This window comes from Macaca nemestrina, chromosome 10 (genome assembly GCF_043159975.1).
Source record: "Macaca nemestrina isolate mMacNem1 chromosome 10, mMacNem.hap1, whole genome shotgun sequence".
In the NCBI taxonomy this organism is placed as follows: domain Eukaryota; kingdom Metazoa; phylum Chordata; class Mammalia; order Primates; family Cercopithecidae; genus Macaca; species Macaca nemestrina.
This window is the reverse complement of record NC_092134.1, coordinates 51000672-51026579: the sequence shown is the minus strand read 5'-3', so window position 1 is coordinate 51026579 and position 25908 is coordinate 51000672. Positions and strand designations below refer to the sequence as shown.

Sequence of the window (25908 nt, the reverse complement as noted above, 5' to 3'; positions counted from 1 at the left end):
CCTCAGCTCAACCCAGAAGTACAGGAAAAGCGGAAGCTGGTTCCAGGCAAACTGGGACTCCCAACTCTGAAAAGTTAGGGGTTGTTAGAGATTCCTTTACCAGAAAGCCTGACCACCATGTCTTTAGTCCAGCAGCCACTCACGCTAGTCTCTTTTAACTGGCCGACAGGTGCCCAGTATTTAGCCCCCAAATTCTAAGGAAAAACAGGACAGAATAGCAAGCAAAAGGGGTCCAATGGTACTCACCACTTGGTGATAGTCCCTTTGTGCCAAAATGTGTCCAGAATTGTTTGTTCCTCCCGGTGGGTTCTTGGTCTCGCTGACTTCAAGAATGAAGCCGCGGACCTTTGTGGTGAGTGTTACAGATGGTGTGTCCAGAGTTTGTTCCTTCAGATGTGTCCAGAGTTTATTCCTTCTGGTGTGTTCGTGGTCTTGCTGACTTCAAGAATGAAGCTGTGGACCTTCGTGGGGAGTGTTACAGCTCTTGAAGGTGGTGCGGACCCAAAGAGTGAGCAGCATCAAGATTTACTGTGAAGAGTGAAAGAACAAAGCTTCCACAGTGTGGAAGGGGACCCAAGCGAGTTGCCACTGCTGGCTGGAGTGGCCAGCTTTTATTCATTATTTGGCCCCACCCATGTCCTGCTGCTTGGTCCATTTTACAGAGCACTGATTGGTCCATTTTACAGAGTGCTGATTGGTGCGTTTACAATCCTTTAGCTAGACACAGAGTGCTGATTGGTGTGTTTTTACAGAGTGCTGATTGGTGCATTTATAATCCTCTAGCTAGACAGAAAAGTTCTCCAAATCCCCACCTGACCCAGAAGCCCAGCTGGCTTCACCTCTCAGTTTGCTGAATTTAATATGGTTACACTGAGAGTAGGTGGGCATTCCAAGTGTATAGAACAGTGTAAGCAAAAGACTGAAGCTAGAAAATTATAAAACATATTTCAGAACAGTTATAGAACATGGAGCAAAGTATTAATATATTTTTAAGTAGCTAAAAATAAGGTCAGAGAAAAATATTGCAGATAAGTTTTGGAGGCTAGGCTGTTAAACTGTTTGAAATCATCCTTCCATGGGGACAATTATAGTAGTCTAGAGATGAAGGATGTGTGCTGAGACAAAGTGATGGCAGTAGAATAGAAAGAAAGCAATAGTTTTGAAATATGCTGTACAGAGAAAGTTGGTAGTTCTTGGTGACTGATTTATATAAAGTTTAGAGAAAAGGAAGAAACAAAGCTAAATTCGTGAGGGTGGAGCCCTCATGAATGAGATTAGTGCCCATATAAAAGAGGTACAAGGAAGCTGACCACCCCTGCTGCATGTGAAGATGTAGCAAGGGGCACCATCTTGGAAGCAGAGAGCAACCCTCACTATACACCAACTATGCTGGCAATTGGTTTGATCTTGGACTTCCCAGCCTCTAGAACTGGGAGGAAAAAAAATATGTTCTTTATAAATTACCCAGTCTCAAGTATTTTGTTATAGCAGAAAAGGGTTGAAACAGTTGTATTTGAGGTCTTCCATGTAGAGATATTTAAGAAGTCCCATTCAGTGCCTCCCAATCCCTCACCTACTTCCTTCAGTTTTTAGAAATGATTGAGATATTTCAAGTGTAAACTATCACTACTCTGAGCAGTAGGCTGAATTAGTGAGGTCCAGAAGTGATTGAAATGAATTTAAACCTACCGTGAGAGGAGCTGGGCACATTCCTCAGCCCCGGGCTCAAAACAAACAAGCCCAATACAAACACATCCCATCCTCCCATCCCACCACATATCGCCATATATCTCTCAAACTTCCTGAGCCCAGTACAAACACATCCCATCCTCCCATCCCACCACATATCGCCATATATCTCTCAAACTTCCTGAGCCCAGTACAAACACCACCTGGAAAAGTCTCTGATGAGGCAGCCGTTCAAAGTTTTACTGAAAGCGCAGGAACCAAAAGAATTCCTTTGTTCCCCTGTAACTTTCAGGCTATAAAAAGCAAACACTCGCATTGTTCGGGGCCCTCTTGTATGATGTGTAATGGAAGGACCAAGTTCGAACTTGTCATAAAGATCCTTGCCGCTTGGCTTTGACTCTGGACTCTGGTGGTCTTCTTTGAGGAATAGAAGGTCTGGGCATAACATCTGGGGGCTCGTCCAGGATTCCCCCAAGCCCACCAGACCCCTGGTCAACGGATCTACTAGGATCGATCTACTGATAGGTGAGCCGGCTCGTCTCCGTTTGTCTGTCTGTGTCTGTTCTGAATCTGAATCTGTGACTCGTGAGGTCTGAAACTGGAGCTGGCACAGTCCTGGCAGACGCGCTATAGGACGGCCAGCGGAGACCGGTAGGAGACGTCCCCTGGCGCTCGTCTGATCTAGCTTACGATCTGAACTGCCCCGACCGCCAGTTTGGGGTTTGGGCAGTAACTGTCTCTGATCTGCACTGCCCCAACCGCCGGTTTAGGGTTTGGGCAGTAGCTGTTTTTGATCTGAACTGCCCCGACCGCGGGTTTGAGGTTTGGGCAGTAGCTGTTTCTGATCTGAACTGCCCCGAGCGCCGGTTTGAGGTTTAGGCAGTAGCTGTCTCTGATCTGAACTGCCCCGACCGCCCGTTTAGGGTTTGGGCAGTAGCTATTTCTGATCTGAACTGCCCCGACTGCCGGTTTGGGGTTTGGGCAGTAGCTGTCTCTGATCTGAACTGCCCCGACCGCCGGTTTGGGGTTTGGGCAGTAGCTGTCTCTGATCTGCACTGCCCCGACCGCCGGTTTGGGGTTTGGGCAGTAGCTGTCTCTGATCTGCACTGCCCCGACCGCCGGTTTGGGGTTTGGGCAGTAGCTGTCTCTGATCTGCACTGCCCCGAGCGCCGGTTTAAGGTTTGGGCAGTAGCTGTTTCTGATCTGAACTGCCCCGAGCGCCGGTTTGGGGTTTGGGCAGTAGCTGTCTCTGATCTGAACTGCCCCGAGCGCCGGTTTGGGGTTTGGGCAGTAGCTGTCTCTGATCTGCACTGCCCCGAGCGCCGGTCTGCGGTTTGGGCAGTAACTGTCTCTGATCTGGGCTGTCGGAGCACGATCGCGACTAAATATCATTAATAAGTCAGATCAGATTTCCTTTGCAAAGATTCAAACCCACATTCCTTTGCAGGAAGGGACTACAAATTATTACAGGATAGGTAATACCCAGAGCACTCCTCTATCTCTCTTTACAAATAATTTCAAAGAAGTAAGAGCAAGAGGCCATGATCTTGGTATGGAAATCAGGAAAGGAAAGCTAATTACTCTGTGTCGCTCCGAATGGCCTGCCTTTGATGTAGGGTGGCCACCCGAAGGGACCTTCCGACTTGCGGTCATCACTAAGGTAAAGTCCAAGATTTTCCTACCTGGGCGTGCGGGCCACTTAGATCAAATCCCATATATCCTTATATGGCAGGACCTTGTTGAGAACCCGCCTCCTTGGCTGTCCCCTTTCCAATTAGCCTCTGAACCCTGTAAGACACTGGTTGCTCGACCACTAAAATCCAAGCAACCAACTGCCCCCCCCCATCCTGTTCTACCTGATAGCGGGGACCCACTGTTCACAGAACCCCCTCCGTACCCCTCCAGGCCCCAGGCCCCGACTCCCCGGGCTGAGTCGCGGGAAGGAGCAGGCGGAGGGGAGGCGGCCGGCACACACAGGCCCGCTGACATGGAAGGTAACTTTGAAGGGCCAGTGGGGCGGACGCAAGGGCGCACTTCGCGGGCTAGCCCCCCCCAGCCGCCTGACTCCACGGTGGCTTTACCCCTTCGGGAAATAGGACCCCCAGATGACACAGGAATCCCCAGGCTCCAGTACTGGCCATTCTCCACCAGTGATCTGTATAACTGGAAGACTCAGAGTGCTCGGTTTTCAGACAACCCCAAAGATTTACTGGCTTTACTGGATAGTGTCATGTTCACCCACCAGCCCACTTAGGATGATTGCCAGCAGCTCCTCCAAATCTTGTTTACCACGGAAGAGCGAGAGAGAATACAGGTAGAAGCTAGAAAGCTGGTCCCGGGGGACGACGGTCAACCGACTGCCAACCCCGACCTCATAAACGCGACCTTTCCTCTGACCAGGCCAGCGTGGAACTACAACACGGCAGAAGGTAGGGGACGGCTACACCTTTATCGCCAGACTCTAATGGCAGGTCTCCGGGCAGCTGCTCGCAAGCCCACTAATTTGGCTAAAGTATATTCTATTCTGCAAGGAAAGACAGAGAGCCCAGCCACCTACTTAGAAAGATTAATAGAAGCTTTTAGACAGTACACCCCCATAGATCCAGAGGCTCCAGGAAGTCAGGCAGCTGTTGTAATGTCTTTCGTAAATCAGGCAGCCCCAGATATTAAAAAACTCCAGAAATTAGAAGACTTAGAAGGAAAGCGGATTCAAGACCTCCTTCAGATAGCCCAGCGGGTTTACAATAACAGAGATACTCCAGAGGAAAGGCAATTTAAGGCCACTGAAAAAATGACCAAGGTCCTGGCAGCGGTGGTACAGAAAGAGCATCTACAGCCAGAGTACACCCAACCTAGGCGGCCCCCCAGGCATGATAACCTGAGAAAAGACCAATGTGCCTACTGCAAGGAGGCTGGCCACTAGGTAAGAGACTGCCCCAAAAAGAAACAACGAGGACAGGGACCCCCTAGGTCTACACCCGTACTAGTCACTCAAGATGAAGACTAAGGAAGACGGGGTTCGGATCCCCTCCCCGAACCTAAAGTAACTTTGCAAGTGGAGGGGTCCCCAGTCCAGTTCTTAGTCGATACAGGAGCACAGCACTCAGTCTTAGTTAAAACTAATAGGAAATTGTCCTCCAAGTCCTCGTAGGTACAAGAGGCCACAGGAGTTAAAAAATACCCATGGACAACACAAAGGACAGTAAACCTCGGAGCCAAGAATATAACCCATTCTTTCCTGGTCATCCCTGAGAGCCTCCTGTCCCCTATTAAGGAGAGACCTGCTAACTAAAATAAGAGCACAGATCCATTTCCTCCCTGAAGGGCCGGTCGTGACCAACTCCCACAATTGGCCCGTGTCCGTCCTGACTATAACCCTAGAAGATGAGTACCGGCTCCACCAGGAGCGAGCGGCCCCTGACCAGGACATAGCAACCTGGCTCCAGCAATATCCAGAAGCTTAGGCGGAAACGGGAGGCTTAGGACTAGCAAAACACCGTCCTGCCTTGTTTGTTGAACTTAAGCCTAGGACAGACCCCGTGCAGGTACGCCAATACTCGATGCCCCTAGAGGCCAAGAAAGGAATTGCCCCGCATATCCGCCGGCTCCTTGACCAAAAGGTCCTTCGCCCATGTCACTCGCCCTGGAATACTCCATTGTTGCTGGTAAGAAAACCTAATAGTAGAGAATACAGACCTGTACAAGACTTAAGAGAAATCAATAAGAAGGTTGTGGACATACATCCAACTGTGCCTAACCCGTATACCCTCCTGAGTACCTTAAACCCTAAACATCAATAGTACACTGTTTTAGATTTGAAAGATGCTTTCTTCAGTTTGCCTTTAGCCCCTCAGAGCCAAAAGCTCTTTGCCTTCGAGTGGAATGACCCTGATAAAGGCATAAGTGGACAATTGACATAGACCAGGCTGCCGCAAGGATTTAAAAACTCTCCTACCCTGTTCGATGAGGCCCTCCATGAAGACCTAGGTGAGTACCGACGCAAACACCCTGAAATAACTTTACTACAGTATGTTGATGACCTCCTAATTGCTGCTGAGACCCAAGAAGCTTGCATCCAAAGGACCAAAGGTCTCTTACAAGCTCTAGGGAATCTAGGCTACCGAGCCTTGGCAAAGAAAGCTCAAATCTGTAAGCCAGAGGTAACATATCTAAGGTACCTGCTTAAAGAAGGGCAGCGCTGGTTATCAGACGCCCGGAAACAAACTGTTCTGCAGATCCCCAGGCCACAATCCACCCGACAAGTGAGGGAATTCCTAGGGTCGGCGGGATTTTGCAGACTATGGATACCTAGGTTCGCAGAACTGGCTAAACCCTTGTATCAGGCAACCCAGGGGCAGCAGCCATTTAATTGGACAGATGAAGCCGAGTCGGCTTTCCAACAGATTAAAACCGCCTTACTCTCTGCGCCTGCACTAAGGCTACCTGATGTTACCAAGCCCTTCCACCTATATGTGGACGAGAATACGGGTGTTGCCAAGGCGGTAATAACTCAGAACTTAGGCCCCTGGCGGAAGCCAGTTGCCTACCTGTCAAAGAAGTTAGACCCAGTAGCTGCCAGGTGGCCCCCTTGTCTCCGAATGATTGCGGCCCTGGCTCTGATGGTGCAAGATGCTGATAAACTTGTCATAGGACAAGAATTGCGGGTCGTTACTCCACATTCCATCGAAGGTGTACTCAAACAGCCACCTAATCGATAGATGAGTAACGCCCGGCTCACCCACTACCAAGGACTGGATAACTTTCCTGCCCCCAACAACCTTAAACCCTGCCTCGCTGCTGCCCAACCCAGACCTGGACGCCCCACTCCATGACTGCACTGAGATACTAGCTCAGGTGCACGGAGTTCAAGAGGACCTGCAGGACCGCCCACTTCCTGACGCCGACCTCGTCTGGTTCACTGATAGGAGCAGCTTCATGCATCAAGGCCAGAGGTACGCTGGAGCGGCAGTGACTTCAGAGACTGAGGTAATCTAGGCGGAACCCCTGCCCCCGGGGACATAGGCCCAGAAGGCCGAACTGATTGCGCTCACCCAAGCTCTTACCTTAAAGGCGGGGAAGAAGCTGACAGTATATACAGACAGCCGATACGCTTTTGCAACGGCGCATATACATAGGGCCATTTACAAAGAGCGAAGGTTACTGACGGCTAAAAGAAAAGAGATAAAAAACAAGCAAGAGATCCTAGCCCTGCTAACAGCCCTATGGAGGCCAGAAAAGTTAGCCATTGTGCATTGCCCAGGGCATCAGAAACCAACTACTCCAACTGCTCAAGGCAACTTTCTGGCAGACCAAACTGCAAGGAATGTGGCAAAGGCTCCCAGCCAACTCCTTACACTCCAGCTCCCTGACCCAGGCCCCCAGGACTTGCCAAATTTCCCTGAATATTCAGAACAAGATCTCCAGTGGATTGACAAACTTCCCCTGAAACAAGTCCAGAATAGGTAGTAGACTGATACTAATGACCAAACCATCCTACCAGAAAAATTAGGACAACAGGTGTTAGAACACATCCACCGAACCACCCACCTAGGGGCCCGGCGGATGATAGACCTGATCAGACGCTCCAAGCTCAAAATCAGACATATAGCTGAGACAGCCAGCAGTATCGTGACAAGTTGCAAAGTCTGCCAGCTTAACAACGCATACCCCCAATCTCAAGCTGCAACAGGAACAAGGCTCAGAGGAACCAGGCCCGGTATCTACTAGGAAGTAGATTTTACTGAAATAAAGCCAAGAAAGTACGGGTACCGGTACTTACTTGTCTTTGTAGATACTTTTTCAAGGTGGACTGAAGCATTCCCAACCAAAAGAGAAACTGCTCAGGTCGTAGCAAAGAAAATTCTGGAAGATATCCTTCCCAGGTATGGCTTCCCCGTCCAGATAAGGTCAGATAATAGGCCCGCTTTCGTCACTAAGGTAAGTCAGGATTTGGCTTCCATCCTTAAGGCAAATTGGAAACTCCATTGCGCTTACAGGCCCCAGAGTTCAGGACAGGTAGAAAGGATGAATCGGACCTTAAAAGAGACCTTAACTAAATTGACTATGGAGACTGGCGCTAATTAGGTAGTCCTTCTCCCCTACGCTCTGTTCCGGGCCCGTAATACCCCTTACAGACTAGGCCTTACCCCTTATGAAATCATGTATAGTAGACCCCCACCCCTAGTTCCCAGCCTAAAAGATGATCTGCTCAAGTCTGAAACAGAAAATGTCTCTGAACTCTTATTTTCCCTACAAGCCTTGCAGAAAATTCATCAAGAAATCTGGCCCAAGCTGAAGGAACTATATGAGACCGGTCCCCCGCCGACACCCCATCCGTACCAGCCAGGAGACTAGGTCCTGGCCAAGCGACACCGACAAGAGACCCTAAAACCCAGGTAGAAAGGACCACTCCAGGTATTCCTAACCACACCCACCACCCTAAAGGTAGAAGGCATCGTGTCGTGGATCCACTACACCCACGTCAAGCCGGTGGACCCAACCTCCGACCTCCTAAGACCAATCACGGCGGCGGCTGAAGCACCGGACACGTGGACTGTGGACAGAGCTAAGAACAACCCCTTAAAACTCACCCTGCGCCGACAGCATAGCTCACTGCAAACATGCAGTTAAGTAGTCTGACTCTAACGTTAGTCGCCCTAGTGGCCGCTGAAGAAAACATAAAGCCAGCTCCTAATCCCTTTGTCTGAAGATTCTGGCTTTATGAAAACCAAACCCACCCTAGGCAACCTCATAAGCCCGGGAAATTAGTGGCCAGTGCATATTGCCCCTACTCAAGGTGCAATAGCCCAATTTTACTAAATTTTACCGATTTCCCAATAGCCAAACCAGTGGCACCAATGATATGCTTCAAGTATGATCAGACTCAATACAATTGTAAGCACTATTGGTGGCACCAAAGTGCCGGCTGCCCTTATAACTATTGTATCGTCCATAAATACCAATAGTGAGGTGGAAAAGAACAGATAGATCCCAGATGGCCCTTCCATCGTAGACAAGATAGAGACCTTTCATATACATGGATAGTTAGAGACCCCTGGAACTCCCGCTGGGCCACGCCTCAACACGGGGCTGTATACTACTCCTCCGCCTCCACATGGCCTAGCAGTCACCTCTATCTGTGGCGGGGTCTAGTGCAGGTACGGCCCCTGGTCCATAGAAATATCCAGCGACAAGAAAACCGCCTGACACAAGATTTACGTCCTTTTTCCTGGTTAAAATTATTGCAAGAAGGATTAGAACTTGCTAACCTTACAGGACTTCACAGCCTGTCTGGCTGCTTTCTGTGTGCCACTCTAAGGCGTCCACCGCTAACCGCTGTCCCCCTGCCGTGAGGATCCTCTACCTCTCCCCAAGCTAACCACCACCGAAACCTCTCATATGCCCCTATCCCTAACGTGCCACTATACCTAAACCCCAGTCAAGAAAAGTTTCCCTACTGTTTCTCAGGAACTAATTCCAGCCTCTGCAGCATCACTGCAACGCCCCCTAATATCACCTTAAAGGCTCCGTCAGGCATATTCTTCTGGTGTAATGGAACATTATCTAAAAACCTATCAAGCCCCTCTGTTACCAACCTACTGTGTCTTCCTGTCACATTAGTTCCCCGGTTGACTCTACTTACTGCCGGATAGTTCCTAAGGTATACCGGTAACTGGACTAGTGCTGTTATTCACCCAGTCCCTAGACCGAGACCTGCACGAGCCATATTTCTCCCCCTCATTGCAAGAATCTCCCTCACCGCATCCTTCATGGCAGCCGGACTGGCAGGAGGAGCCTTAGGTCACACCCTCATAGAAAGTAACAAGCTGTACCAACAATTTGCCATTGCTATGGAGGAGTCAGCTAAGTCCCTTGCCTCCCTCCAGCGGCAGCTCACGTCCCTAGCACAGGTAACCTTGCAGAACCGGAGGGCCTTAGACCTACTCACTGCTGAAAAAGAAGGTACGTGTATGTTCCTAAAGGAAAACTGTTGTTTCTACATAAATAAATCAGGACTTGTGGAGGACCAGGTCCAACAGTTACGCAAGTTAAGCACAGAAGTAAGAACATGGCAGTTTGCTTCAGCTGCAGACCAATGGTAGAACTCATCTATGTTTTCTCTGTTAGCCCCCTTCCTTGGACCCCTGCTAAGTCTTCTATTTCTGCTTACCGTAGGACCTTGTGTTGTTAACAGAATTTTGCGGTTCGTTAGAGAAAGATTTGACACTGTGCAACTCATGGTCCTCAGAGCCCAATACCAACCTGTAGACGCTGAAACAGAATCAGACTTGTAAGAGCCAAGATTGGCTCTAGAGATACCTGAAAAGAAGGGGGGAATGAGAGGAGCCGGGCACATTCCTCAGCCCCGGGCTCAAAACAAACAAGCCCAATACAAACACATCCCATCCTCCCATCCCACCACATATCGCCATATATCTCTCAAACTTCCTGAGCCCAGTACAAACACATCCCATCCTCCCATCCCGCCACATATCGCCATATATCTCTCAAACTTCCTGAGCCCAGTACAAACACCACCTGGAAAAGTCTCCGATAAGGAGGCAGCCGTTCAAAGTTTTACTGAAAGCGCAGGAACCAAAAGAATTCCTTTGTTCCCCTGTAACTTTCAGGCTATAAAAAGCAAACACTCGCATTGTTCAGGGCCCTCTTGTATGATGTGTAATGGAAGGACCAAGTTCGAACTTGTCATAAAGATCCTTGCCGCTTGGCTTTGACTCTAGACTCTGGTAGTCTTCTTTGAGGAATAGAAGGTCTGGGCATAACAACCGATGTTTGAGAAGAAGGAATAGGCAACCTTTGAGCATCTCTTTTATGACCTTTATAAAGATGATTATCAGTATTCGTCAATACTGTGGTCATTAATGGAATTAAGAATAGATCAGTGTAATTTATCCCTTACGACCTCAGAATGCCTTGTTACCCTTATATCCCAATTTAGGTTTGCAAAAATTACTTAGAATTTTATCAGTATAACATTGTAGTGTGACCAATACAACAGGTATAATCTCTGCCTTCAAAAATGTACATCTCAATAAGGAAGATAACAGATATCAATAATTGTAGTACAAAACAAAATGGAAGATGAATGGATTATACCTTTCTAAGTAGAATTTTATTCAGTTTCTTCCCATTTAATGTGGTCTGAGAATTATACTTTTTCTAGATTAAGTAATATTTGAAAGTTCATGCTCTGAGCATTGCCCAAGAAATGTTTTTCAATCTTTATATTTTTTAAATTATTGAATTTCCAACTACGTGATAGTACGTTTATCGAAAACTAGTTGATTTCATTGTCCAGATAAGTTTTTCAACCCATAAACTACTAGTTTTTAAACTCATACATTCATCCCTCTTTTTCAACATTTTTTATCTTCTAAATTAAAAACATGTACATCTCTCAATCATTGTATTGCTTTCCTGAGTTAGTTTTGATACTTCTCTGCAAGAAATTCTAGTCCCCCTGCTTCTGCAAGTCAAGCTGTTCTTCATTTGTAATTTTATTCTTCTCCATGTGTTTCTTAAAAATTTCAATGCCATTTTATTGGGAACTGAAGTAATCTTCTCTGACAATTATTTTTAATTTAAATCATAACAATATTTTTATAATTTATTCAAAGTTTCACCACAAATGGCTCTATCTTTGACAACAGTTATTTCTCAAAATTTATCTTCGTTTACTATCTTTGTATCTATTGACTATAAAAACATTATCAAACACAGTGAACCTATTCTTTTGTCTGGAACACTTTCATTTATAAACTTTTAATACTGCTTAATACTTTATCATATTTCCTGCAAAAGACAAATGTGGAAGCATAATTTTATTGTTAAATTATCTTTAAATAATTACTTTTTGGAGGGGGAGAGTCATTTTTAATCTTCTTTGCAAACTTTAATATGAGTCATTTTTAATCTTCTTTGCAAACTTTAATATTATAATTTATTGACCGAGTGCTGTGGCCCACGCCTGTAATCCCAGCACTTTGGGAGGCTGAGGTGGGCAGATCATGAGATCAGGAGTTTGAGATCAGCCTGCCCAGTGTGGCGAAACCCTGTCTCTACTAAAAATACAAAAATTAGCCGGGCGTGGTGACCGACACCTGTAATCCCAGCTACTTGAGAGGCTGAGGCAGGAGAATCTCTTGAACCTGGGAGGAGGAGGTTGCACTGAGTCGAGATCATGCCATTGCACGGCAGCCTGGGCGACAAGAGCAAGACTCTTTCTCAAAAAAAAAAAAAAAAAAAAAAAGAAAGAAAGAAAGAGAAAATATTGTAATTTATTTCTACTTTTATTTGTTTTCAGTCTTTTTTTCTGTTCATCTAGTATATGAATTTAAAAAAAATTTAGTCAAAAACATAAATATCTCATGTGGCTGATTCTTCTCTGGATCAAGTGGTTGCATGCATCACCTAGCATATCTCCAGGATTCTGCAAAAAGACAATAAACTTGCATTTATTATAGATTTAAACCTGGATCATGCAAATTTGTTATAGCCATTTACTGTTATTAACATATTTTGTCAAATGGAATACGCTGACCTGTATGTTTGGCATCTTAAATTATTTCTAGTTTTTTGTTAGCTGGGTGTTATCTAAAACACTCAGCTTAGTAATTAAAATTGTGAAGAATGAAAGAGGGTCTGTTTAAGAATGAAAATACTGGAGAGTAATGTTTAGTTTTTTTAAAGTTAGACTAATTTTAGAAATATGAAATTTATTCTACCAGTGAAAAAAGAATAATCCCTGATTGTTTAGGAAGTGAAAAACTACTTAGTTTTTCTGCTTTGAATATTTAAAATAATCTCTAGAATCAAGAGGAAAAACAGTTAATTGATTGTTTATCGTAATTTAACAATGTGTAACATGAAAAGTAAGGAAACTGTGAAAGATAGCAATGTTAGTATCTTAGGTCACAAATCCCATTTAATAGCTAATTTAAATGAATGCTATAGAACCTCTGCCTCAAAAAAGGCTTAAGTATGCACAAATATTCGCAAAACTTTACATACAGTTTTAGGTGAATCATAGCCCTCGTAAACTCTTAGACATCAGGATAAGAACTGCTGGTTGAAAACATTATTCGTATTACAAATTGTTTGAATTCATCTTGATTTAGATCAACACTTGTGCTGTCTCTTTATTTTTTTTTCTTGTAACTTCTGATTTCTTGTTAAGAAATATTCCATTTTCAAACATTTATTGAACTAATTTTTATCAAGTGCCGAAAACTGTTCTTTCTCCTGAGTAAACACTGCATTTCAGGTTCAGCCACAGAGTATCAGACCAGTGTCTCTAGGCTGATACCAATGACAGTCACTGAAGCTTAATTCTTCCCTTTTACATAATGATTGCAATCAAATGGGGAATTTAAATTTAACATTTAGGTTGGGTACTTTACTTGTTTATTTTCTGTACAGCAATTACCTTGAATAATGGCCTGTAAAGAATAAAATTCACCTAACTTTTATGAACTATACACATCATTACAAAAACTAAGGAAGTAGTAAGGAACAAGATGGTGGAGATAGGGTAGGAGCTAGATAGAAAAAAAGTATGTATTTACTGCAAAGACCTTTTGCTTATTCCTTTTACTTGGCAAATGATTATAATTTAGTTCAGTTGAGAGAGTAGAACAAACACATCTATTTTGCATTAATGTTGAAATGGAACTTAGAATAAGAATAGAAGATGAAACTGAATTCAAATTAATGAAATGCACAATGGGAAAGAAAATACATTATTAAGAGAGGGGTATGACTTAATTCTACTCCCTCAAAATCCCTTATTAGTAATTCGGTTACGTTTAAATTTACAGTTTTCCTGAGACAAAGAGTCCTTCATGTGCCTTGTCTCAATAATAAATAAACTGGCCAGGTGCCGTAGCTCACACTTATAATTCCAGAATTTGGGAAGGCTGAGGTGGGAGGATTGCTTGAGCCCAGGAGTTTGAGACAAGCCTAAGTAACATAGTGAGACCCTGTCTCTAGAAAAAATAAATTTAAAAAATTAGCTGGGCACAGTGGTGCATGCCCTTATCCCAGCTACTTGGGAGGCTGAGGTGAGAGGATCGCTTGAGCCCCAGAGATCAAGGCTGCAGTGAGCTATTATCACACTGCTACACTCTAGCCTGGGCGACAGAGTGAGACCTTTTCTCAAAAGATAAAAACAACAACAATAATAAACGAATTTACAAGTCTTTATTATTTTTGGAAGCCCAAAAGTCTAGGCCCAGATCAAGATATAAAGAGAGGTATTGGTCTTCTCTGTAAATGGACAGTGGCAGTGGCAGTGACTAAGGTAGTGATATTTTCAGGTGCTGTGGGGCAGTGGAGCCTACAGTGGTGTTCAGAAATGACAACCTCAGTAAAAAATGATGTATCTTTGGTCAGAAAAAGAGAAGAACGGAGGTTGATATCAATTCAGAGCATTTACTGCACTGAAATAAATACATTTTTTAATATACTTTGCATCACTTTTTAGCATTTTACAATTTGGAATTTATTTTGTATTTTGCTAACAAAATTATATTTGATTTATCAAATTTGAATTATTATTCAGAAAATATTTATACATATTTAATTTATTCTTAAATGCTTCTCATTTTAAATGAAGTTTAACATTTATTGGATTTCTGGGAATTTAGTATCTCTTGTTTGTTTTTTGTTTTTTTTTTTGAAACAGTTTGAGATTATGGGAAATTAAAACATTCTGGTGAAGCAAACTTGAAACTTTATTCCAGGTATTTAAGGCATTGCTGAGATTGTATCTACCATATTTCACATCAAATTTAGTAAGAAGTATCATTAATACTAAAACTCTCTCCTGCACTTGGAAGTTGATCCTGGGACATGATGCCCAGTGCTAACCAGTGGGTTAGCAGACAATGAGTAATTCTTGCTTTCATCCTACCTAGAGTGTAGTACTCAGTGTTAACTATTGGACCTCCATGTTGGTTCTCAAGGTGCAGTTCATCCATCCTTAGTCATGCCTTCATTCTACAGATGGAGATCTTGCACTCCGGTTTCAGAGCCCAAATCTCCTTTCTCCCAGCAGGTCCCACATTTAAAAGCTAAGTGTGCATATTGATCTTTCTCTCAATTTCTTCTCTAGTAGCCTATAAGATGTTCTGGCCTTAAATATTTGAGGTTTTAAAAATTCTGTATTCCAATAAATTTGGAAAATTGAACCAAGTGTTGAGACACTCATTAACTTAATTTGGACTTAATGGTTTGAGGGTTGCCTATTTATGGTCTAGGCTGTGTGTTAGGAATATATATTAAAATATAGTTAATTATTCTCCTCTACATTTCCATGGTGTTGTCATCATTATTTCCCACTTATGAGTGAGAACGTTTGGTATTTGTTTTTCTGTTCTTGCATTAGTTTGCTAAGGAAAATGACCTCCAGCTCCATCCATGTCCCTGCAAAGGATATGACCTCGTTATTTTTTATGGTTGCATAGTATTCCATGGTGTATGTAATCTGTACAATAAACCCCCATGACACAAGTTTATGTATGTAACAAACCTGCACTTGTATCCCGACCTTAAAAGTTTATTTTTTTATGTATATATAGTTAAGTACATAATTGTATATGTGTATATGAATGTACATGTATATACATGTATATATGTATTTGTTTATGTGTGTGAATTACATAAAACAATCCTTTAAAATAGATTTTATTCCCCATTTTATAGTTGAAGAAATTGAGTCTTAGAGCAGGTAAATAAATTGCTCGTGGCCACAGGAATAGACATTCTGAGAACCAGAATTCAAACCCTAGTTCTTCCTCATTCATTCACTGAATACCTTCTATGTGCTGTACAGTATTCTAGGTTCTGAGGATACAGCAATGCATAAAAATTCTTGTCCTCTTGGATCTTGCGTACTATACCAGGTGGTGATAAGTGCTTTAAAAAAATTAAGAAAGGATCAGAGGGTGATGAGAGTTCAGTGGGATTGCAATTTTAAACAAGACTGTCAGAGAAGTTTTCACCAAAATGGTAGCATTTGAACAAACACCTGAAAGAAGTAAGAGTGAGCCATGAAAATCATGAGGGAAGGTGGTCTCAGACAGAGGTAAAAACAAGTGCAAAGGCTTGAGTAAGCTCATTCCATGTGACATCCAGTAGAATTCTAACTGGGAGTTGCTGAAGCTCCTTCAATCCATATGAACGTTTGTTGTCTGCATATACTATAAATAGTAAAACACTAAGTCTCATAGACAATCATAAATTGTAACAAAGTAGCTTTATTCAAGTTTAGTTTTTACCTGATACGTAGTAGGTAACCCTGAATTATTTTTTATTTAGCAAATCAATTTCTAAATTTGTTTCTTTGCATAGTTTTGTTTTCCCTCAAATTAAATTATGAAAAGATTCTGCTAGAGTTAAAATACTGTGGTTACATTTTTCTATTTTTACATTTAATTTCATTTTTATAAGTAATGTAGTTAAGTGTGAAACTGCTTTAGGAATGGTTAAATGCACTTTATACATTCAATGTGATGTTAATATTGGTACAATAAGGACATGCATGTCAATTTCCTGTTAATTTTTTTCCTTCTAAGAGCATGGTTTGCATGTTTATATAACATTTTTTCACTGCATATGCAACTATAAAGTGAGCTGAAATAGCTTAGGCAAAATGTTTTCTAGCACATAATTGGATGATATAAATTTATTTCTTTTGAAAGCAATAGTATATATTCTATTTTCTTCCCTTGGTAGATTATAGGATTATGAACAGACTTAAAACATTCGTAAAACTTAACTCATCCCATATTTAATTTTCAAAGTTCAGTAAGACAGACTTTAGCTTTTGGTTAAGCTGTATTAAACAATTATCAAAGATTTAAGTCAAAAGTCAACTGCTGTGGAAGGCAAAGCCTTAAAATGTTTAAATTTGCATTGAATAAAAGTAGATTTCCATTCTAGAAAACATGTTCAATTCAACTCAACCTATTGAGCATTGTCTATCGGAGTTTTATTGATAAGGGAGAAAAATTAACTATAAAGCTATTGAAGTAGTATTGGAGAGCATTAACAAGGTTTGAAATATAGTAGTGATGGGGGAGGGGGTTTTCAAATGAAGGACATTTTTACATCAGAGTTGATGGGTGGCTTAGCATGTGAATTGAGGACACAAGAAGCATTTCAGATAATGTAAAGGCTTTTTAGCTTTGCCACTGGGTGAGTGATAAGGCTATTAAACAAGTTAGAAAATAGAAGAAGGGAAAGGTTTTGGGAGCATAAAAGTGTTCAGCTGAGTTTTGAACCTTTCGAATTGAAGACATCTGTAGGACATTTATGCAGGAATGAATACAAAATACTTGTATATCATTGTGAAGATTATGAGTAAGAGGACACTGTTGATTTCTTCTTGAAATTCTGGGCTATAAGACAGATCTAAGCTGTGTGATAATGATAGTGACCTTTCCCCAACCCCATAACAGAAAATCTCAAATTTAGTACATAATTTCATTTTGCTTTATGTCACATTTTAATGTTTTAAATCACCTTTTTCTCATCCTGAGATTATAAACATTCACTGGTGCTATTGAAGTCCTTGTAGTAGCCTCAGTGATTGCTATTACCATAGAGCCTTAGGAGAATTTATTTTCCTTGTATAGTTGATGATGCTACAATAGTAAGTGTACTGAGGGATTGCTGTCATTCATGCATTCATTCATGCCGTGTGTAAAGTATTATTGCTCTGCAACTGGGCATAAAGCATAGGGTTACTTTGTTTCTGCAAATAGATATCATAATAAGATTTTACAAAAATACTTCTTTTTCCAAGACTTATTATTTTATATGTAAAAATAACTTTTTAATTTCTTAAAACGTTTTGTTTTTTTGAGGCAGGGTCTTGCTCTGTTGCCCAGGCTGGAGTGCAATGGCATGATGAGGGTTCACTGCAACTTCAACTTTGCAGGCTCAAGCAATCCTCCAAACTCAACTCCTCAAGTAGCTGGGACTACATGTGTGTGCCATTTTTAAAATTTTAGTAGAGATGAGATCTTGCTGTGTTGCCCAGGCTCTTCTCAAACTCCTGAGCTCAGGCAATCCTCGTGTCTCAGCCTTCCAAAGTGCTGAGATTACAGGCATGAGCCACTATGCCCAGCTAATTTCTTGCAACCTTAAAATTACTTTTGGTGGAGAGGGAGGTGTAGAGGGGAGTGAAGAAAGTTATATAATTAATAAAATATAATATCTTAGGATGTCACTGTATATTGATGTCTGCCAGAGGGAATGCTTGCCAGACTTGATTCTGAGAGTCAGGTCTCCCTAATGCTTTTCTTTCTTTTTGAGACGGAGTCTTGTACTGTCACCCAGATTGGAGTGCAGTGGCGCGATCTCAGCTCACTGCAACCTCTGCTTCCTGGGTTCAAGCAATTCTCCTGCTTCAGCCTCCCAAGTAGCTGGGACAATGCTTTTCTTTACTGCTGTCCTGCTTGATTTCCTTTGTTTGTCCACTGTACTTACAAATGTGGCATGCTAACGGAATGTGGGAATTAAGACCAAGGTCTTAATTCATACTGTCTTGGATTCATCCACCAAGTTTGTGTCTGTACAAACTTGGATACGTTACAGCATTCCTGCGTCTCAGTTGTTTCCTCTGTTAATGAGGATAAGAGCATTATATAACTCACTTATAAAACTGTCACATGAAAGGTAATGTGCTTAGCACAGTGCCTGGCACATAGTATACATGCAGTAAATGTTAAAATAATAGTGATGAATTATTGTAAGACCTAACAGTACTCTGTTTTCCTTAAAGTGCTGTATAACATTCAAGTAGGACAACAGACATTTATTTGTATTTACTAATTATAAATATTATACATTCAGTGATTGTTTTACTTTATTTTTATTTTTAACATTTTATACATTTTTCTGCCTTGAGATTTTTATAATCCAAGATGTATATATATGACTCTTCTATCTTTGTCCTTGTACATTGGTCCCTTGTATACAAACAAACAATTGAAAAAAATAAACAGATATAATCTGGTCTCATATTCGTAGAAAATAATCTCCCCTGTCTCTTTCCTTCCCTTCTTCTCTCATGACCAATTAGACTATCTTTTAAGAACACATCTTATAACCTATCTTATCAGAAACCTCTGTGGAATAGTGATATAGGGTACATAAAAAGTAAGAGTAAGTAAAGGTGATAAGTAAAGCATATATAAAGCAGAACAGGGACTTCCAGTAGAGGGCGATGTAGGCCAAACAATCAAGCCACATAATATGCAGGTGCGATAGGCAGCAAATTTAAAGTTTTCCCTGCATAAAAAATCTAAGTAGTAATTAATTTGCTAAATATAAGTTAAGTAAAACTGGAATTTCTGTTTTGCTAGTTGCCAAATCCAAAGCGATTATACAAGTACCTAGGGAAGAACTGTGAGGACTATATATTATGTATTGCCATTGTCCCATAACTTTCTCACATAACTGTTTCAGAGATGGAGTCAAGACTAGATCATAAACACCTCTCTCTCTCTCTCTCTCTCTCTCTCTGTCTGTCTCTCTCCCTCTCTCTGAATCTTTTTTTTTTTTTTTTTTTTTTTTTTTTTTTTGAGACGGAGTCTGGCTCTGTCGCCCGGGCTGGAGTGCAGTGGCCGGATCTCAGCTCACTGCAAGCTCCGCCTCCCGGGTTCCCGCCATTCTCCTGCCTCAGCCTCCCGAGTAGCTGGGACCACAGGCGCCCGCCACCTCGCCCGGCTAGTCTTTTGTATTTTTAGTAGAGACGGGGTTTCACCGTATTAGCCAGGATGGTCTCGATCTCCTGACCTCGTGATCCGCCCCTCTCGGCCTCCCAAAGTGCTGGGATTACAGGCTTGAGCCACCGCGCCCGGCCTCTCTCTCTGAATCTTTAAAAACAGCAAGTAATGGAAGTTACAGGCTGGATAACTGGAAAACAAAGAAAGTACAGCAGCTATATTTCCATAATTCAAAAATATTTTTTCATGGAGTTCTAGACTATCTGAGTAAACTAGGGTTAGCCCTAAATACCATAAACTGTCGGAATGAATTAGAACACTATCCTTTTTTTAAAAGAAAAATATTGTTTTAAAGATAATATTGTAACTCAGGTCTTTAAATTTCTGAAATTGCTGAGACCTGTACTTAAAGAAAATTAACAGCATTTAATTCATGTTAGATTGGATTTTTTTCAAGTTTTTTTCGGTAGGATAGTTAACTCGATTTTAACGTTTACATTTCCAACAGAAACATCACAATTCTTTCTTTTGGCAACATTGTCCAATAGCTAACTATTATAATGGTCCCTCTGCACTTGGAGATTTAATACTCTTATTCTATCACACTCTACGAAATTGCTGCCCTGGAACCTGGGGATGTTGAGACTCCCCTTAAACCTGAGAATTTCACTTAATAGTTGACTGAGTTTTCCACTTTGTATCATGGCTAAATATTTTGATGTGGATTTTATTACTTTTGGCTGAGTTAGTAAATTCAGTTTATAAAATATCCACAGAAATTTACATCATACACAATATATATCTTGAGTTAATTTCCTCTAGTAATTTTAATTTATGTTTAGTTGATTCAGAAATGGAAGGTATATATCTCTGCTGATTTTATTCATATTAATGAATTTGGTAAACATTACCACCACCAGCTTAACAGATATTAGCTTAATATGTAGTTTTTATTTAGAATTCTACAAACCCTCATCACTTATCTTACTTATCTTGCTTTAGGTTTTGTCAGGTAACATCACTATTTTTTGTGTTTAAGAATATTTTTATAATTTAATAAGTAACTACAGAAGATTAGCTATGCTAGAGAAGATTTCATAGCCTATAGTGTGGATTTTTTTTGTAGAACTGAACTTCTTCCCTAGATTGCCGTATGGTTTCATGAGGTGAACATTTTGCATACTTCATATAGGCCTTTAAGATGTGTGTTTTTTTGAATTATTCAAAATTAGTTTTCAATGAATGCGCCTGATTGGACTTTCCCGTCTAATGAGTTCCTTTGAACCACTACAGACACATTGGAAGGCTGTCTTTTAGCTCTTAAATAAATTAACTTGCCTTAAAAATAGCCATAGAACAATGAGATTGAGCTAATCTGTCGGTGTGCCTGTGTGCATCCATCATAATAAGCAGAGCTGTGCTGCAGTAATAAGCTTAAAACTCACTTACTGAAAGCAATGAAATTTAATTTTTATATATGCTCTGTGTTCATTGTAGTTTGATAGTAATACTGTCCTTGCTGTAGTCACTTAAGGATTCAGGCTGAGGAATGTTTCGTTTTGACACATGCTTCGATTACAGAGCTGAGACAAAAAAGAGTTCTGAATCTTCTGACACCCTTAAAACTTCTGCCTGAAAATGGTTTGGTTCGCCTTGGCAAGATAACAGCCACACCTGAGTTCAACAAGGTTCATGAGCCTCCTACAGAGAAGGGCACTAGATATTTGCAAACAGCACAACAGTTTGTCATTCTAGTCTAAATTAGTGAGTATTTGGAAACTGCTGACAGTTACACACTAAGCTTATAGAATGTGTGGTTTAAAACTGGCCATGGGCAGAAAATGAGTTATTTTCACCAGGTTATAACCTGATTTGTTTTGGAACTCATATTGACAGTGCATTGAACACATGCACCCCACCCCCCTACCACAAGTCTGCATTACCCAAATGATGCAGGAACTGTTTGGCAGGGACATTTATATACCACTGGGGATATTACCATTGTTCCTCATGCAGTGTGGACAGGGAGTAACAGTGTTGCCCTGGCTGACTACCTTTAAATGCACAGTTATAGGCCAGCCAGGACAGTTTGTAAATTTAATACACTACTATTCAGATTTTAACCTTCCTTCCTTCCTTCCTTCCTTCCTTCCTCCCTCCCTCCCTCCCTCCCTCCCTCCCTCCCTCCCTCCCTTCCTTCCTTCCTTCCTTCCTTCCTTCCTTCCTTCCTCCCTCCCTCCCTCCCTCCCTCCCTTCTTCCCTCCCTCCCTTCTTCCCTCCCTTCCTCCCTTCCTCCCTTCTCTCTCTCTCTCTCTGCCTCTGTCTCTTTCTTTCCATAAAAAAAGGCCTGATTGTAATTCGGAGTTTAAATTTTTAATTGCATAAAATGTTAAGAGAAAACTGGGTGTTCCTTATAGCTAATCATTTAAATAGTAAATATAAATGGAGCCATTAGATATATTGCCAAAATTCACAACAAAATGTAAATATTGGAATTTGTTATTAAAATTAAGTGTTCATTTGTTTATTAGTATCACACAAATTAACCATTAATTATTGCTGAAGACTTTTTCTATCTTTACTTTTTTAGGTGTGACTGATTTTCCCAAAATATTTTGTGAAACGTCTCAGAAGTTGGTGAGTGTGGAAGCCTTTGCTCTGGCTGCGAAATACTATTCCATACAAAACTTGGGAATATGTACTCCTTTTGAACAGTTGCTTGTAGCCCTTCGAGGAAATCAAAACCAGAGAATTGGTATGTCTATTTATGTGTGTGTATATGTGCTTTTTAGGTACTTAGAAGCAATATTTTGTTCATATATGTGTATCTTTCCAAAATATTATTAATTTATTGTTAGACCTTAACATACAAGCCCTGACAAATTAGCTTTTGTTTAGAAGAGTAGGTTTTCCCTTGTACTATATTAAACAGAACAACTTATAGATCTCCACAATTTTTTTCTACATTAATTCTTGTAACCTTTACTTCAGATAGTTCCTGCCCCTCAAACACAGATCACAGTGAGCTACTACAATTTCTAAAATCTACATCATTTTTGTTGCCACAGGCTAATGTTCTCTATGGGAAGAGGGTGGGAAGAGTGGAAGGGGACATTTGGGGATGTGGGGAGAAGCGTGAGTGTCAGAAAGTGGGGATGGTACAAATTAAAAAAAAATATGGTAATGTAGTAGATTAAAACTTAGCTTTATCAATAATTATATTCAATGTAATTGATTCTACATGCCAACTAAAAGGCAGAGATCAGAAGGCTCTGGTTAAAAAACATTCTCAGATTCTTTTATCTTACATACACCTCTTTCATATCTCTTATTTGATCCTCATTGTTTCCCCACCTTTTTATTTTGAAAACCTCCAAACCTACAGAAAAGTTACAAGAATAGTACAATAGGCCCTGTATGCTTTTCACCTAGATTCACCATGTGTTCACATTTTGCCACATTTGTTGTAGTTCTCTTCACACACACACACACACGCACACGCACACTCCTTTTTCTGAATCTGTTGAACGTAAGTTGTAGATATTGTAGCACTTTACTCTCAAATGCTTCACTCTGTATCTCAAAATATCAAGGACATTTTCCTACACATCCCATAGTTTATTGGCACACTCAGGAGTTTAACGCTGATACAGCAATATTGTCTAATAAGCAGTCTCTATTCAAGTTTCTTTACTTTTTCCAAGAATATCTTTTGGAGCCATTTTTTTTTCTTCATACAGGAATTAGTCTAGGCTCATATCTGACATTTAGTTGTTATGTCTGTTTCGTCTCTTCAATCTTAAATTGTTTATTACCTTGGCATTTGTTTTTCCTGACCCTGATACTTTTGATATCTATAGGCAGGTTATTTTATTGTTTCCCCATGATTAGATTCAGGTTATACATTTTTGATAGGAGTACTACTTAGGTGATTCCTTTTTTTTTTGAGACGGAGTCTGGCTCTGTCGCCCGGGCTGGAGTGCAGTGGCCGGATCTCAGCTCACTGCAAGCTCCGCCTCCCGGGTTCACGCCATTCTCCTGCCTCAGCCTCCCGAGTAGCTGGGACTACAGGCACCCGCCACCTCGCCTGGCTAGTTTTTTGTATTTTTTTTAGTAGAGACGGGGTTTCACCGTGTTCGCCAGGATGGTCTCGATCTCCTGACCTCGTGATCCGCCCGTCTCAGCCTCCCAAAGTGCTGGGATTACAGGCTTGAGCCACCGCGCCCGGCCTAGGTGATTCCTTTTGTACTTATCAAATTAGGAAGCACATAGAATTTTGTCCCATTATTGGTAACACTAAGTTTACTCACTTGGTAAAGGTGGGTCTACTGGAGTTCTCCATTGTAAAAGGACTCTTTTATCTTTGAGTCCAATTCTTTTATTATTATTTTCATTTTTTAATCTCTCTCACCAATTTAAGCAAAATCATTTCATAATGTTCCCCCTGGAGAAAGAGAGGGGCTGGTTGGTGAATTATGGCTCTTGGTAGGAACCATTATAGCTGCAGATGGGTTCACCAGCAATATTACTATGGGGGCTCTAGTTGACTGATAATGAAAACTCTAAGGAGAACACCCCTATCCCAGGTGCTGCTGCAATAAATGAGTGTACCTCTGCATCAAGGGTATCATCCTTGGCCCCTCCCCCAATTCATAAAGTTGAAGGGCCACAGGTTGGCATCAAAGTGAGTAAAGATATTGTAGGCAAGAACAAACAGCAAAACCACCATTCAAGGTCTCGATGGACTCTGTTGTGTTTGGTACAAGAAACAGTTGACTTAGCCATGTAGAGAGATGCATGCTGGTGATAGGTGAGAGTGGAGGGGCTATATTCCCCATCCTGGAGTAATCAGCATATTTCTTTACTAGGTTAGTATCTGCCAGCAGAATGACATTGTGGAATTCAGACCTCTCTGATAGAGATCGTGTCCTAAAGTGCCCTCAGAATGTTACCAAGAAGGTGCTACCTTCCATCTACAGTACCATGAGTAACCAGCACTTATACCTGGAAAGACCTCATTAAAACCCAGTATCCCAATGTGGTAATCCCAGGTTAAGCCTATACCAAGGCATTCACAAATGTGAACACTGTCATGCCATAATAACCATTCCAACCCTACATTTCAGTTTCCCAGCACCCAACTCCCACGTAACTGACAATGTTGACTACCTTGTCATATTCTCTTTGGCCATTTTAATGTACTTTATAATGTGTAGCAGACAGTGTATATTCGTACAGTCCTATAGTTCTGCAGTGATGGGAATGTCCTGTGCTTTTACTGCTCAGTACAGTGGAAACTAGCCACATGTGGCTGTTGAGAACTTCACCTTTGGCTAGTGCAGCACAGAATCTTAATTTTTCAATTATATTTGATTTCAGTATAAACTGCAATAATCACATGTGGTTAGCAGCTACTATATTAGACAGCACAAGTAATGAAATGACTGTTTAAGTTTTTTTCCCCACTTTTCTATTGGGTGATTCTTTTCATATTGATTTGTAGGAGTTTGTTTTATTTTATTCTTAGATACAAATTCTCTGTAGATATATGTGTTGGAATTATCTTCTTTCATTTGGGGCTTGCCTTTTTACCTCATAATGTTGTCTTTTGATGAAAAATTTCTTTCGTAGTCCACTTTACCAGTCTTTTCCATTGTAGTTAATTGTTAAGGAATAGTTTTAATGTTCTATGGATTTTTGCATTTATTAATTTAAATTTTATTTATAGTGGCTAAGCTAGTAGAGATCTATTCAGAAACCACAGTAGAATCTCCATATTATTTTCCTACTTAATTTTGAAAAATATGAACATCAACTGATAATTCCTACTAAATTTTGATTCTTTAATAGCAATATTTTACTTTATTTTTATTAGGTGAAACTCAGAAGGCAGTTGAGTTTATGAATACGAAGAAATCTCATGAAGTTCAGGCAATGTCAGAGCTGATCAGCAGTATTGCTGACTACTGTGGAATAAAACAGGTAAGAATATTTCTCTATGTTTTTAGGTGTTAAATTATTGCCACTTTTTGGTATTATTCAAATTTCACATTTTTACTGTCAACTAGCCTTTAAAATGTTATTAAATAGTAGCATCATTTAAACATCAGATCCTTTAAATATCAGATTCTTTAAGCATGCACTGTTATTTCCTAGTATATTGTAATTATAGAAAATTTATAGTAAAATCAAGACATGACTGTTAATGTTTTGCCACACATTTCATTCTTTTCAGAGTGGACAGAAGTTAAGGTTAATTCTCTTTGATAAACTGTCACTCCGGTCTGAGGCAGCATTAGGAAGATGACATCCTGCAAAACTGTGTGCTGCTAGATATTTTCAGGATACGGGTTACCAAGCTGTGGTCTGGGATACCTGCAGCATTATATTAACACAAAGTGGTTATGTTTTTAAAACTTGGGTTATTTCATAGTGTTTAATTCACAGTGCATTTCTGTTTTGAAAA

The 25908-nt window shown here is 41.1% G+C and overlaps 1 protein-coding gene across 5 annotated transcripts in view; it reads left to right on the top strand.

Moving 5' to 3' along the window:
• LOC105473281 (methyltransferase like 25) overlaps positions 1 to 25908 on the top strand; it is a 125137-nt gene that overhangs the window by 12803 nt on the left and 86426 nt on the right. For all 5 annotated transcript variants that reach the window (XR_011609012.1, XM_071071355.1, XM_011726994.3 and 2 more), the window contains exons 2-3: positions 22033 to 22197; positions 25318 to 25424. Coding sequence is in view for 4 of the 5 variants with exons in the window: in XM_071071355.1 (XP_070927456.1) it covers positions 22033 to 22197; positions 25318 to 25424 (272 nt within the window). In the remaining variant the exon portion in view is untranslated. The remainder of the gene's footprint in view (positions 1 to 22032; positions 22198 to 25317; positions 25425 to 25908) is intronic.